Source organism: Hyperolius riggenbachi, chromosome 6 (genome assembly GCF_040937935.1).
Source record: "Hyperolius riggenbachi isolate aHypRig1 chromosome 6, aHypRig1.pri, whole genome shotgun sequence".
Classification (NCBI taxonomy): Eukaryota; Metazoa; Chordata; class Amphibia; order Anura; family Hyperoliidae; genus Hyperolius; species Hyperolius riggenbachi.
This window is the reverse complement of record NC_090651.1, coordinates 55537432-55553324: the sequence shown is the minus strand read 5'-3', so window position 1 is coordinate 55553324 and position 15893 is coordinate 55537432. Positions and strand designations below refer to the sequence as shown.

At 48.8% G+C, this 15893-nt stretch overlaps 1 protein-coding gene across 1 annotated transcript in view; it reads left to right on the top strand.

Moving 5' to 3' along the window:
• The window catches only part of RAVER2 (ribonucleoprotein, PTB binding 2), a 100271-nt gene extending 84844 nt beyond the window's left edge, over nucleotides 1-15427 (top strand). Inside the window, exons 13-14 of the mRNA XM_068239309.1 lie at nucleotides 1320-1433; nucleotides 13552-15427. Of these exons, the coding sequence (XP_068095410.1) occupies nucleotides 1320-1433; nucleotides 13552-13686 (249 nt within the window). The 3' untranslated portion in view covers nucleotides 13687-15427. The remainder of the gene's footprint in view (nucleotides 1-1319; nucleotides 1434-13551) is intronic.
• Nucleotides 15428-15893: the final 466 nt, after the last annotated feature.

Below are 15893 nucleotides of genomic sequence, written 5' to 3'. Positions count from 1 at the left end.
CCAATGAGCTGATGCAGCTAAATGACATTTACCGTATATACTCGCATATAAGTCTACCCGTGTATAAGCCGAGGTACCCACTTTTCCCTCAGAAACCAGGAAAAAGTGAGTGACTCGTATATTAGCCCCCTCCTCAATGCAACACAATGGTCTCTGAGGAAGCGAGTTTTAGCCCAGCAAATTGGCTGTTAGACCACCCTGTACTCCCTCTGCATGTCTCCCTGTATGTGATCCTGCATAGCCAATAAACTTTGGAAGCATTCTCCTTGGTGCAGTGCACAACGCTCTTCTTCTACTTGTAAAAATCACCACACTTTTTATCACAATCATGCAAGGATGCGTTTGTGTTTCCATAAAAATCGAAGCGCAGCAATGGAAATAGTCTTCAGCAATTTCTATTTTATAATGGCTGTCAATGTGATTGCCAATGGATTCTAATAGTTCAGTGGAAAAAGGCCCTTACTGTTAACACATCATTGGGACTACAACAGATTGTGATCGAGACTGTAAATAATAGATAAAATCCAATTATAAAGCGTGAATAAAGATTTTTTTTTTTAAATGAACCTAAATTGTAGAGAAAAAAGTCTAACTTACCTGGGACTTCTACCAGCCCCTGCCCTCTGCCTGCGCCTTCATTAAACAATCCTCCGGTCCGCTGCAGCGCACTTCTTTCTTCTGGCTAGGCGGCCCCGGTCCTCGTGCCTCCTGATCACGCTCCCATGGATGGCAGTACTCTGCACATGCGCAGTATGGGGAAATCTCTACTGCGTATGCGCAGAACGCACCCAAGGATGGTAGCTTGATTGAGGATGTGCGCAGCCATGGTCGCCCAGCGAGAAGAGGGGCACTAGGAGGACTGTTCAGTGATGGCGCAGACACAGGGCGGCAGCAGGGGGCTGTTAGAAGCTGCAGGTAAGTTTTTTTTTTTTTTGGGGGGGGGGGGGGGGGGGGGTTTGTTTGTTTTTGTTTGTTTTTTTACTTCGATTAATGTTCCCTTTAAGGATTACATGTAATAACTGACACACCTTTGAACACCTAGCGGAGTTGTTCTTTATTTTCTCGTGTTTTGCAGTTTAAGCTTCCTTCCCCTCTGTGGTAAAAGCTCTCAGCATGTAGCTGTCTGCTATGTACAGTGTGGGTGGACAGGTTTGACAATCTATATTTATCTTTACATGTGTTTCAATGTTGGAGGCAGTCAGCAGACTAGCACTAGACAGCAGTAGAATGGAGAATGGTTATTATCAGGCCTAACCTTTTATTATTTCCTTGTCCGCCTCTAAGTTAATCTGTCTAATACTCCACCTTACTGTCTGCAGCCATCTTCCACGCTGAGCTACGGAGACTATAATGCATATGTCCAAGCTCCACCCACATACTATGTGAACGCACAAAGCTCCTACCAGGCTGGCGCCACGCTGTCTGTAGAGAAGGTAGGGAAATATTGCCTATGGAACGTACATCTGTGTGTGCACTGGTTTATCACAGGGCTCTTTTTGAATTGCTCTTTGTTTTACAAACAGTGGTGCCAAGTCACAAAGCTTTTCTCCTGTCTTCCTTTAGGGCTCTAAAGTAATTTTTCTTGTTGGCACGTTGGTGATCAAGCAGAATTCACTAATCTTTCTAATCCTTATTTTTTACAATTTACTATCCAATCCTTAACTTTGAGATTAAACCTTTAAAGGACTCACAAGGTAAAAAAAAAAAAAATCTCTTAATTACTAGGGGCTCAGTGGCGGACACAGCCAGCAGTGGGCCCCTGTGCAAAATTGTAATTGTGGGCCCCCTATGACCTGCGGCAAAATATGGGCGTGGCTACAACCTTAGCGCGCCGCGGCAAAAAATAGTGGATAGAACCGCGTATCGCCGCGGCAAAAAAATGGGCGTGGCAATGACCGGATGAGGGCGGAGCTAACTGTAACTTAAAGCGAACCCGGGGTGAGGGTTTATTTCCTTTTAAACAATACTAGTTGCCTGGCAGCCCTGATCTATTTGGCTGCAGTAATAAACTGAATTACACCAGCAACAAGCATGCAGCTAATCTTCTCAGTTCTGACAATATTGTCAGAAACCCCTGACCTGCTGCATGCTTGTTCAGGGTCTATGGTTGAAAGAATAAGAGGCAGAGGACCAGCACGGCAGCCAGGCAACTGGTATTGCTTAAAAGGAGAGAAATATGGCAGCCTCAATATTATTCTCACCTCAGGTTCCCTTGAAAAGTGCAACGCAAAGACAGTGGGCCCAAGTTTTGGTGACCCTTTCCCCAGAAAATTCACATAATTGTGCAGGTTTTCTCAAGAAAATACACATATATGCCCAGAAAATACGTGCAATCATGTCGGCAGATATGCCCAGAAAATACGTGCAATCATGTCGGCAGATATGCCCAGAAAATACGTGCAATCAAGTCGGCAGATATGCCCAGAAAATACGTGCAAACAAGTCGGCAGATATGCCCAGAAAATACATGCAATCAAGTCGGCAGATATGCCCAGAAAATACGTGCAATCATGTTGGCAGATATGCCCAGAAAATACATGCAATCATGTTGGCAGATATGCCCAGAAAATACATGCAATCATGTGGCAGACCTGCCCAGAACATACACCTGCTAATATAAATAAAACAAAAACATTTACTCACCTGCAGCAGCAGACCTCCTGTCCCAGCCTCCATCCGGCGCGCAGCTCCCATGGGTGGTTGGGTGGATAGGTAGCCTAGTGGGTGGGTGAGTGGGTGAGTGGGTGGGTGGGTTGGTAGCCTGGTGGGTGGGTGGGTAGGTAGCCTGGTGGGTGGGTGGGTAGGTAGCCCGGTAGGTAGGTAGGTAGCCTGGTGGGTGGGTGGGTGGGTGGGTAGGTAGGTAGCCTGGTGGGTGGGTTGGTAACTAGCCCGGAAGGTAGCCGGGTGGGTGGTTAGGTAGGTAGCCTGGTGGGTGGGTAGGTAGGTAGCCTGGTGGGTGGGTTGGTAACTAGCCCGGTAGGTAGCCGGGTGGGTGGTTAGGTAGGTAGCCGGGTGGGTAGTTAGGTAGGTAGCCTGGTGGGTGCGTGGGTAGCCGGGTGGGTGGGTAGGTAGCCTGGTGGGTGGGTTGGTAACTAGCCCGGTAGGTAGCCGGGTGGGTGGTTAGGTAGGTAGCCGGGTGGGTGGTTAGGTAGGTAGCCGGGTGGGTAGGTAGGTAGGAAGCCTGGTGGGTGGGTAGCCGGGTGGGTGGGTAGGTAGGTAGCCGGGTGGGTAGGTAGGAAGCCTGGTGGGTAGGTAGGTAGCCGGGTGGGTAGGTAGGAAGCCTGGTGGGTGGGTAGGTAGCCTGGTGGGTGGGTAGGTAGGTAGCCTGGTGGGTGGGTAGGTAGCCTGGTGGGTGGGTTGGTAACTAGCCCGGTAGGTAGCCGGGTGGGTGGTTAGGTAGGTAGCCGGGTGGGTGGTTAGGTAGGTAGCCGGGTGGGTGGTTAGGTAGGTAGCCGGGTGGGTGGTTAGGTAGGTAGCCGGGTGGGTAGGTAGGTAGCCTGGTGGGTGGGTTGGTAACTAGCCCGGTAGGTAGCCGGGTGGGTGGTTAGGTAGGTAGCCGGGTGGGTGGTTAGGTAGGTAGCCGGGTGGGTAGGTAGGTAGGTAGCCGGGTGGGTAGGTAGCCGGGTGGGTAGGTGGGTAGGTAGCCGGGTGGGTGGTTAGGTAGTTGGGTGGGTGGTTAGGTAGGAAGCCTGGTGGGTGGGTAGGTAGCCGGGTGGGTAGGTAGCCGGTGGGTGGTTAGGTAGTTGGGTGGGTGGTTAGGTAGGAAGCCTGGTGGGTGAGTAGGTAGCCGGGTGGGTAGGTAGGTAGGAAGCCTGGTGGGTGGTTAGGTAGTCGGGTAGGTAGGAAGCCTGGTGGGTAGGTAGGTAGCCGGGTGGGTAGGTGGTTAGGTAGCCGGGTGGGTAGCTATCCGGGTGGGGGGCCCGACTCCTATCCTCCCTCCCTCCCTCCCTTCCTCACCTCGGGGGGCCCCCTCCCGATATGCGCGGCGGGAGAGCGAGCGGCAAATGCAGGAAGTCTTCAGGGCTCTCCAGGCATCCGCTAGAGGCCCAGCCGCTGAGTCTCCAATATGTCTCCAACTGGAGACATATTGGAGACTAAACGGCTGGGCCTCTAGCGGATGCCTGGAGAGCCCTGAAGACTTCCTGCATTTGCCGCTCGCTCGCTCGCTCTCCCGCCGCGCATATCGGGAGGGGGGCCCCCCGAGGGGAGGGAGGGAGGATAGGAGTCGGGGGGGCCCCCGGGGGAATAAAATAATAAAAAAAAATACTTAATGGGCCCCTGAAGAAAACGGAACTTCAGGGGCCCTCGTGCGGCGGCACGGCTGTATGTCCGCCACTGTAGGGGCTCCTTCCAGTCCCTATTAGTCCTTTGGGTCCCTCATCGCAGCTTCGGTCCTCCCCGGTTTTCCGCTGGCTGCCTGTAAGCTTCTGCACATGTGCGAGTGTCTACACCTGCACAGTATGTGTCCAATAACTTCGGAGCGCATGCGCAGAAGTGCTGATGGCTCGGTGATACTTAGTCGGCCCGCAGGAAACCGGAGAGGACCAGTGCTGAGGCAAGGGACCCAAAGTATTTCTAGGGGCTGGAAAAAGGCCCAGGTAAGTAAAGAAAGATTTATTTCTTCGCCTCTGGAGTCCTTTAGAGCAGTGTTCCCCAACCCTGTCCTCAGGGCCCACCAACCGTGCATGTTTTGTGGAAATCCACAGAGGTAGTTAATCCACTCTGCTGAGACACTAATTACCTCTCCTATGCATGTTTGTGGTTTCCTGCAAAGCATGTACTGTTGGTGGGCCTTGAGGACAGGGTTGGGGAATTGTGGTTTAACTACATAACGACCAGCTAGTGCCGAAAGGCGGCGGCTGGTCGTTTGTGGATTTCCATGGAAACGGCCATGTCAGTTCACGGAGGGTGTCTCCGTGAACAGCCTGCGAGCCTCCGATCGCGGCTCGCAGGCTAAATGTAAACGAGGGGAAGAAATCATACATTTACATCGGCGTGTTGTGTTATAGGCTGAAGCCTATCAGAGGCGGCACAGGACGCATCGCCGCCCATGGAGCGAAGGGGAGGGAGAGAGGAATCGCGCTGCGGAAGGGGGCTTTGAGGAGCCTCCCCCCCCCCCCTGCTAGGCACATGTGAGCGGCGGCGATCAGACCCCCCCAGCAGGACATCCACCTAGTGGGGAAAAAAAGAGGGCAGTGACGATCTGTGTTGCGGGATGGAGAGCCCACGCAGCACAGACTTAGGAAAGCAGCCCCGGTCCTTAAAAAGAAGGTTCAGGGACGATTAAAAAAAAAAATTTCAAATCCACTTACCTGGGGCTTCCTCCAGCCCGTGGCAGGCAGGAGGTGCCCTCGGCGCCGCTCCGCAGGCTCCCGGTGGTCTCCGGTGGCCGACCCGACCTGGCCAGGCCGGCCTTCTTCTGCGCTCCATTCTGCGTTTCACGCCGGCGCGCTGATGTCATCGGACGTCTTCCGGGCTGTACTGCGCAGGCTCAGAACTACTGAGCCTGCGAGGTACAGCCCGGAGGGCGTCCGATGACGTCAGCGCGCCGGCGTGACACGCATAATGGAGCGCAGAAGAAGCCTGGCCAGGTCGGGTCGGCCACCGGAGACCACCGGGAGCCTATGGAGCGGCGCCGAGGGCACCTCCTGCCTGCCACGGGCTGGAGGAAGCCCCAGGTAAGTGGATATGGATTTTTTTTTTTTAAATCGTCCCTGAACCTTCCCTTTAAGTGGTTAAAGAACATCTGAGGTGACGTGACCTGATGATAGACGTGTATGTACAGTGCCAAGCACACCAATAGCTATGCTGTGTTCCTTTTTTGCTTACTTTGCCTGAAGGAGTTAAAAATTGGGTTTGCAAGTGACAGTTTCTGACTGGGTCGTGACCGGGTGAGACTATAGTGTAACACTAAGGGCCCTTTTCCACTAGCAATCGCTAGTGTTCACGCTGAACGCTAGCGATTGCTGAATCGCAATTACCGGCGATTCCCCGCCGTTCACGGCCGCGATTTTGCTATGCTATGCACTATCCGCCGCGCGTTCGCGTTCCCGGCAAAAGCGAATCGCGGTAGTGGAAATGACCTACTGCGATTCCTATGTTAAAAAGCAAACCGTAGCGATTGTAAAATCGCTAGCGGTTTGCGTTTTTGCGATTCAGCCAGCGCAAACGCGCTGGTGGAAAAGGGCCCTTAGTCATAAGGAATTGCAGCCATAAAACACTGTCCTGGCAGTAAATTGCTTCTGAGAGCAGGAAAGAGATAAAAAGGGTCAATAGTTCATAGATTTTAGCTTTGGCATATTTCAATGAATGGGTCATTGAGAAGAGGTCATGAAACAGTAAAAACTTTAAAAAGTAGAATTAAAGGTAAAAACTGTGGGATGACTAAAAAAAATGCTTTTTAGGAGGATAATGGATACAATTGTTTCTCATTAGTTTATTTTCACCTCTGATGTCCTTTAACATGAACCTGTTCTGAAGAAAAATATCAAAAATGGATACTTAACCACTTGAGGACCGTGGGCTTTACCCCCCTTAAGGACCAGGCACTTTTTTTCCATTCAGACCACTGCAGCTTTCACGGTTTATTGCTCGCTCATACAACCTACCACCTAAATGAATTTTGGCTCCTTTTCTTGTCACTAATAAAGCTTTCTTTTGGTGCTATTTGATTGCTGCTGCGATTTTTACTTTTTATTATATTCATCAAAAAAGACATGAATTTTGGCAAAAAAAGGTTTTTTTAACTTTGTGCTGACATTTTTCAAATAAAGTAAAATTTCTGTATACATGCAGTGCGAAAAAATGTGGACAAACATGTTTTTGATAAAAAAAACCCATTCAGTATATTTATTGGTTTGGGTAAAAGTTATAGCGTTTACAAACTATGGTGCAAAAAGTGAATTTTCCCATTTTCAAGCATCTATGACTTTTCTGACCCTCTGTCATGTTTCATGAGGGGCTAAAATTCCAGGATAGTATAAATACCCCCCAAATGACCCCATTTTGGAAAGAAGACATCCTAAAGTATTCACTGAGAGGCATAGTGAGTTCATAGAAGATATTTTTTTTTTTGTCACAAGTAAGCGGAAAATGACACTTTGTGACAAAAACTTAACTGCGCTAAGGGACCCAAAGTCCAATGAGTACCTTTAGGATTTCACAGGTCATTTTGAGAAATTTCGTTTCAAGACTACTCCTCACGGTTTAGGGCCCCTAAAATGCCAGGACAGTATAGGAACCCCACAAGTGACCCCATTTTAGAAAGCAGACACCCCAAGGTATTCCGTTAGTAGTACGGTGAGTTCATAGAAGATTTTATTTTTTGTCACAAGTTAGCGGAAAATGACACTTAGCGGAAATGTATTTTTATTGTTTGTTTTCACGAAATTGTGACAAAAAAAAAATCTATGAACTCACCATACTCCTAGCGGAATACCTTTGGGTGTCTTCTTTCTAGAATGGGGTCATTTGTGGGGTTCCTATACTGCCCTGGCATTTTAGGGGCCCTAAACCGCGAGGAGTAGTCTTGAAACAAAAATGACCTGTGAAATCCTAAAGGTACTCATTGGACTTTGGGCCCCTTAGCGTACTTAGGGTGTAAAAAAGTGCCACACGTGGTACCGCCGTACTCAGGAGAAGTAGTATAATGTGTTTTTGGGGTGTATTTTTACACCTACCCATGCTGGGTGGGAGAAATATCTCTGTAAATGACAATTGTTTCATTTTTTTTACACACAATTGTCCATTTACAGAGATATTTCTCCCTCCCAGCATGGGTATGTGTAAAAATACACCCCAAAACACATTCTACTACTTTTCCTGAGTACAGCGGTACCACATGTGTGACACTTTTTTGCAGCCTAGGTGCGCTAAGGCCTAGGTTCTCAACATGTGGTACGCATACCCCAGGGGGTACTTCTGATGGGTCCAGGGGGTACTCGGGCTTGATATACTTAACCAAGAATAGCAAATTTAGAGTTTTAGAAAATTATAAATCTTATTTAAACAACACCAAATTAGTGTTTTAGCTAATTAACAGCAATAGTAAATGTTTGGAAATTGTTTAGAACCAATTATGTACTGTGATTAAATACATATTTGTATGCTAGGGGGTACTTGGTGAGTACAGGGTTTTAAAAGGGGTACATACCAATACGATGTTGAGAAACCCTGCGCTAAGGGGCCCAACGTCCTATTCACATGTCATTTTAAGGCATTTGTTTTCTAGACTACTCCTCACGGTTTAGGGCCCCTAAAATGCCAGGGCAGTATAGGAACCCCACAAATGACCCCATTCTAGAAAGAAGACACCCAAAGGTATTCCGTTAGGAGTATGGTGAGTTCATAGAAGATTTTATGTGTTGTCAAAAGTTAGCGGAAATTGATTTTTATTGTTTTTTTTTCACAAACTTTTGAGAAAAAATAAAATCTTCTATGAACTCGTCATACACCTAACCGAATACCTTGGGGTATCTTTTTCTCTAAAATGGGGTCACTTGTGGGGTTCCTATACCGCCCTGGCATTTTACGGGCCCAAAACCGTGAGTAGTCTGGAAACCAAATGTCTCAAAATGGCTGTTCGGGGTATAAGCATCTGCAAATTTTGATGACAGGTGGTCTATGAGGGGGCGAATTTTGTGGAACCGGTTATAAGCAGGGTGGCCTTTTTAGATGACAGGTTGTATTGGGCCTGATCTGATGGATAGGAGTGCTAGGGGGGTGACAGGAGGTGATTGATGGGTGTCTCAGGGGGTGGTTAGAGGGGAAAATAGATGCAATTAATGCACTGGGGAGGTGATCGGAAAGGGGTCTGAGGGGGATCTGAGGGTTTGGCCGAGTGATCAGGAGCCCACACGGGGCAAATTAGGGCCTGATCTGATGGGTAAGGTGTGCTAGGGGGTGACAGGAGGTGATTGATGGGTGTCTCAAGGTGTGATTAGAGGGGGGAATAGATGCAAGCAATGCACTGGCGAGGTGATCAGGGCTGGGGTCTGAGGGTGTGGGCGGGTGATTGAGTGCCCTAGGGGCAGATAGGGGTCTAATCTGATAGGTAGCAGTGACAGGGGGTGATTGATGGATAATTAGTGGGTGTTTAGGGTAGAGAACAGATGTAAACACTGCACTTAGGAGGTGATCTGACGTCGGATCTGCAGGCGATCTATTGGTGTGGGTGGGTGAGTGATCAGATTGCCCGCAAGGGGCAGGTTATGGGCTGATTGATGGGTGGCAGTGACAGGGGGTGATTGATGGGTGATTGACAGGTAATCAGGGGGATAGATGCATACAGTACACAGGGGGGGGGGGGGGGGGTCTGGGGAGAATCTGAGGGGTGGGGGGGTGATCAGGGGGGGGGGGGGGGGGTAAAAAAAAAATAGCGTTGACAGATAGTGACAGGGAGTGATTGATGGGTGATTAGGGGGGTGATTGGGTGCAAACAGGGGTCTGGGGGGTGGGCAGGGGGGGGGGGGCCGAGGGGTGCTGTGGGCGATCTGGGGCAGGGGGGGGGAAATCAGTGTGCTTGGGTGCGACATAGGGTGGTTGCAGCCTGCCCTGGTGCTCCCTCGGACATTGGGACCACCAGGGCAGGAGGCAGCCTGTATAATACACTTTGTAAACATTACAAAGTGTATTATACACCTTGTATGCGGCGATCCGGGTGCTAGTAACCCGCCGGCGCTTCCGAACGGCCGGCGGGTTACAGCGCAAGGCCCTTACAAGGACCGCCGCCATTTGTCAATACGGCAGTCCTTGCGGGGTCCACTTCCCGGCTGCCAATTGTCTATACGGCGGTCGGGAAGTGGTTAATTATCTGGATAGTCCATAGGCTTTCTGAACCATCCACAAGCCAATATTTTCTGTGTAGGGTCCCTCTGAATATATCTGATCCAAACATGTGCATTATCGAGCAATGTTCGCAATTACAGTGAAGCACACATTGTACTGCATGCTTTATTGTATTTGGCTTTTCCCCTCCATTGCAATTCTGTTTATTATATATATATATTTTTTTTTTTTTTTTTAAATCTTAAAGGAAACTGAAAGAGAGAAGTACATGGAGGCTGCCATATTTATTTCCTTTTAACCCCCCTGGCGTTACAATAAGTTCGCCAGGGGGGCGGCGCAGCACTTTAAAATTTTTATTTTATTTTACATCCTGTAGCTAGCCTAGCGCTAGCTACATGATGGCCACTGTGCAGCGGCAACCCCCCTCACCTTCCGGAGGCGATCGGAGCAAACCGGAAATTCCGTTCAGAACGGGATTTCCTGTTTGGCTTCCCCGTCGCCATGGCGATGATCGGGATGACGTCATCCATGTCATGGCGTCGGATGTAGTCCCGATCCACCCCTTAGCGTTGCCTGGCGGTGATTGTCGAGGAGCGGCTAGCAAACTGCTAGCTGCGTGTAACAAAACACAATTGTGCAAATCGGCCCACCAGGGCCTGAGAAATCCTCGAGCTTACCGCCAGGGAGGTTAAACACTAGTTGCCTGGCAGCCCTGTTGATCTTCTGGCATCAGCAGTGTTGCTTCACAACACTGTAACAAGCATGTGGCTAATCTAGTCAGACTTCAGTAAGACACATCTCAATCTGCGTGCTTGTTCAGGCTCTATGGCTAAAAGTATTAGTACACAGGATCAGGACGACAGCCAGGCAACTTTTTTTTGTTTAAAAGGAAATAGCGTTCATATTCCTCTCATCTCGGGATCTGCTTTTAAGGTATTTATACCGCCTGGCTTATTCACGATAATAGTGCCCATTGGCAGAAAAGGGAACAGTAACAATGGGCTGCTTGTGTTGATACTGAACAAAATGTTCTTATAATTAAGCCTCCGAGTGATTTAACCTGTGCTTGTCAATTATGCATTTTGCAACACACAAACTCAGCTGATTAGCAGCAAGTGATGGTGAAGTGGGTTTACTGAAGGTAAACTGATGGGAAGAAAGTAAAGCTTGGCATAAACGGCTCAATAACCACCTCATATGGAAGCTGATTCATCCCAATCCAATCAGAAATCATTTGGATAGTGATTAATGCCCATGTGACAGCACACAGTCCGGATCTATCGAGCCTCATCAAACAGCGCATTTTGTACCACTCAGTGCTGTGTTGCCATTGTTCCCTCACAGCTTTTTGCCCACTTATTATTATTATTATTACTACTCCTATTATAATATACAAAAATGAGTTCTTTGTAGTGCATACATATGATCAGTATTTCAGTAGCAGGATGATTATTGGCATGAGTCAATTGTAGACGCAGTGGGGCCAGTTTCAGTTGACTTTATTCAAGCAGAGGTCAGACACACTGCAGCTACTTTAGTCTGTATTTGCACAGCTGATGTGGTACATACTGGGGATGACAAGTCTGCCTTTTAAAAGGTGGAAAAATATATAATACAAGTGCATTGTGATATCCCAATTTCAGCGTTCATAGTCCAGTGTAGACAGAACTTTGTTTGCTCATATATAAGGTATTACATTTAGCTTATGTAAAATGAATTACTACCGCACACAGCGCGCAAGGGAGCTGCGCTAAGTGTGGGCTTGTGGTAATTGTGGTCAGAACAAGTGTACTAATATACACAATCATTCTGACCACAATTACCACAAGCCCACACTTAGCGCAGCTCCCCTGCGCGCTGTTTGCGGTACTCAGATCAGGAATGATGAGCTACGAGTGCAGGGGGTGGAGCTAAGGCAGAGGAGGAAGTATTGACACTTCCTCCCCTCCCATTAGAACGCTCAGCTGAAATATTCGACTTGAGCAGAACTGGGGAGGGAAGGGGGGCATGGTTAATATATTATATTTGTTGTTTGTGTAGTGTATTTGTAGTGTAAACATGAAGTAAAATTAAACTCCTAAGCTATAGTAGCTAAAGCCCTAGTCCTTAAAGGGGCACTATGGCGAAAAATTTTAAAAATTAAAATATGTGCAAACATAGACAAATAAGAAGTACATTTCTTCCTGAGTAAAATGAGCCATAAATTACTTTTCTCCTATGTTGCTGTCACTTACAGTAGGTAGTAGAAATCTGATATTACCGACAGATTTTGGGCTAGTCCATCTCTCTTTAGGGGATTCTCAGCATGGCCTTTATTCTTTATAAAGACATTCCCTGAAAAATCTTTATACAAAGATACTGGCCAGCCTCCCTGCTCACTGCACACTATGTTGGCAGTTGGACAGAGCAACTGCCATTCACGAAGTGCTTTTAAAAATAAAGAAAACCCTGAGAACCCCCCTATGAGAAGATGGGCTAGCCCAAAATCTGTCGGTAATTTCAGATTTCAACTACTTACTGTAAGTGACAGCAACATAGGAGAAAAGTAATTTATGGCTGATTTTACTCTGGAGGAAATGTACTTCTTATTTGTATATGTTAGCACATATTTTAAATTTTACAATGTTTTGCCATAGTGCCCCTTTAAAGGATACAGGAGGAAAACATTAATGCATTTTTACTTACCTGGGGCTTCTTTCAGGCTTTAGAAGGCTCTGTATGCCTCGGTGGAGTTCCGCAGTCGCCAAGCCTCCTGCTGTCCCTTCCGTAGCTGGCTCCAGCCTGGAGGGGCCAGCTACGCTGCTTGTCATCCATGTTTTGTGTCTGGTACAGTGAATAAAAAGTATGCTTCACTGTTAACCGCTAAAAGCATGCCTTACGCACTGCAGTGTAGTGTAGTGTGGTGTGGTTACTATACTGCAACCCGTTATACTGCAATGCTCCCGCCGCACTGTGAACGTTGCAGTGCAGTAAGCCACGTTACAAAGCGGCTATTACAATGCACCACTGTGAAGGTGGCCTAAAGCTTTGCCTGCCTCAGGTACTAATGTTTATTCTGTTACCACACAGACATATCTTGTATTATCATGGATCTTTTTGTCAGTTCCCTGCTCTCACAACATGAGCATAGTTTATTTTCCAATCACACGTCAACACTATAGTTAACAATTGTTTTGGGGCCACTCGGGGTCCCCTTCTTCAGAACAGTGCAGTGTCTGCACTGTTCTGAAGAAGGGGACCGTGAGTGGCCCCAAAACGATTGTTAACCATAGCGTTGACGTGTGATTGGAAAATAAACTATGCTCATGGAGAAGCTGGAGTGCTAACCAATCTTTTCTACTACTTGAACTTTGTTGGGATGTTGCTTAGCATCCATGGTTATGCACCCAAAGTAAACACTGAAAAGTGTGCCTTTTCGCATCATTCTTCTTATCTGCTCTCACAACATGGTGATCTCAGCCACACACACACAAGTTTTATGACTTGTAACTGGTTATCAGTGAGGCATTTTCTGCAGAACCATTGCCAATAGATTGCGAAAAGGCAGGAATTTGCCTGGCAATGGCTGCACTGGGGCAACACATACACTGTAACCTGTAATTTAGACCCCTGTATTCTTAAGGGTTGGGTTCCTGAACCCTGGGGGTTAGTTATATATAGGATTAGGATTGTACATACACCCGTTTCTCATCAAGTTACAGTCACTTTTTTCGTGCAGCAGTAGTGTATAGCATTTTGACTTTTTCTTCTCTTCTTCTGTTCCAGGCGATAAGCACGGAGAAAAGACCCTACATTTTCTCCGGTACAGAGGTTGGCAGCATCGGATACTCGCAGCAATACACTCCGAGCTCTGCGGACAGCTATGGCGACTCTTATGTTAAGAGGAAAAAGGTTTATTAGCGTTGTGCAGCTCCACTAGCCACCCAAAGATGCACAGCGCAAGCTCTAGTGTCTCTGCAAGCCATACTAGTCTAGCACTGCACAGCCTGAGCTCTAGTGTCTCTGCAAGCCATGCTAGTCTGGCACTGCACAGCCTGAGCTCTAGTGTCTCTGCAAGCCCTACTAGTCTGGCACTGCACAGCCTGAGCTCTAGTGTCTCTGCAAGCCCTACTAGTCTGGCACTGCACAGCCTGAGCTCTAGTTTCTGCAAGTCCGACTAGTCTGGCACTGCACAGCCTGAGCTCTAGTGTCTCTGCAAGCCCTACTAGTCTGGCACTGCACAGCCTGAGCTCTAGTGTCTCTGCAAGCCATACTAGTCTGGCACTGCACAGCCTGAGCTCTAGTTTCTGCAAGCCCTACTAGTCTGGCGCTGCACAGCCTGAGCTCTAGTGTCTCTGCAAGCCCTACTAGTCTGGCGCTGCACAGCCTGAGCTCTAGTGTCTCTGCAAGCCATACTAGTCTGGCGCTGCACAGCCTGAGCTCTAGTTTCTGCAAGCCATACTAGTCTGGCGCTGCACAGCCTGAGCTCTAGTTTCTGCAAGCCATACTAGTCTGGCACTGCACAGCCTGAGCTCTAGTGTCTCTGCAAGCCCTACTAGGCTGGCACTGCACAGCCTGAGCTCTAGTTTCTGCAAGCCATACTAGTCTGGCACTGCACAGCCTGAGCTCTAGTGTCTCTGCAAGCCCTACTAGTCTGGCACTGCACAGCCTGAGCTCTAGTGTCTCTGCAAGCCCTACTAGTCTGGCACTGCACAGCCTGAGCTCTAGTTTCTGCAAGCCCTACTAGTCTGGCACTGCACAGCCTGAGCTCTAGTTTCTGCAAGTCCGACTAGTCTGGCACTGCACAGCCTAAGCTCTAGTTTCTGCAAGTCCGACTAGTCTGGCACTGCACAGCCTAAGCTCTAGTTTCTGCAAGTCCGACTAGTCTGGCACTGCACAGCCTGAGCTCTAGTGTCTCTGCAAGCCCTACTAGTCTGGCACTGCACAGCCTGAGCTCTAGTTTCTGCAAGTCCGACTAGTCTGGCACTGCAAGCCCTACTAGTCTGGCACTGCACAGCCTGAGCTCTAGTGTCTCTGCAAGCCCTACTAGTCTGGCACTGCACAGCCTGAGCTCTAGTGTCTCTGCAAGCCCTACTAGTCTGGCACTGCACAGCCTGAGCTCTAGTTTCTGCAAGCCATACTAGTCTGGCACTGCACAGCCTGAGCTCTAGTGTCTCTGCAAGCCCTACTAGTCTGGCACTGCACAGCCTGAGCTCTAGTTTCTGCAAGTCCGACTAGTCTGGCACTGCACAGCCTAAGCTCTAGTTTCTGCAAGTCCGACTAGTCTGGCACTGCACAGCCTAAGCTCTAGTTTCTGCAAGTCCGACTAGTCTGGCACTGCACAGCCTGAGCTCTAGTGTCTCTGCAAGCCCTACTAGTCTGGCACTGCACAGCCTGAGCTCTAGTTTCTGCAAGTCCGACTAGTCTGGCACTGCAAGCCCTACTAGTCTGGCACTGCACAGCCTGAGCTCTAGTGTCTCTGCAAGCCCTACTAGTCTGGCACTGCACAGCCTGAGCTCTAGTTTCTGCAAGCCATACTAGTCTGGCACTGCACAGCCTGAGCTCTAGTGTCTCTGCAAGCCCTACTAGTCTGGCACTGCACAGCCTGAGCTCTAGTTTCTGCAAGTCCGACTAGTCTGGCACTGCACAGCCTGAGCTCTAGTGTCTCTGCAAGCCCTACTAGTCTGGCACTGCACAGTCTAGAGCTCAGGCTGTGCAGTGCCAGACTAGTCGGACTTGCAGAAACTAGAGCTCAGACTGTGCAGTGCCAGACTAGCGTGGCTTGCAGAGACACTAGAGCTCGCGCTGTGCAGTGCCAGACTAGTATGGCTTGCAGAGACACTAGAGCTCAGGCTGTGCAGTGCCAGACTAGTCGGACTTGCAGAAACTAGAGCTCAGGCTGTGCAGTGCCAGACTAGTAGGGCTTGCAGAGACACTAGAGCTCAGGCTGTGCAGTGCCAGACTAGTCGGACTTGCAGAAACTAGAGCTCAGTGTCTCTGCAAGCCCTACTAGTCTGGCACTGCACAGCCTGAGCTCTAGTGTCTCTGCAAGCCATACTAGTCTGGCACTGCACAGCGCGAGCTCTAGTGTCTCTGCAAGCCACGCTAGTCTGGCACTGCACAGTCTG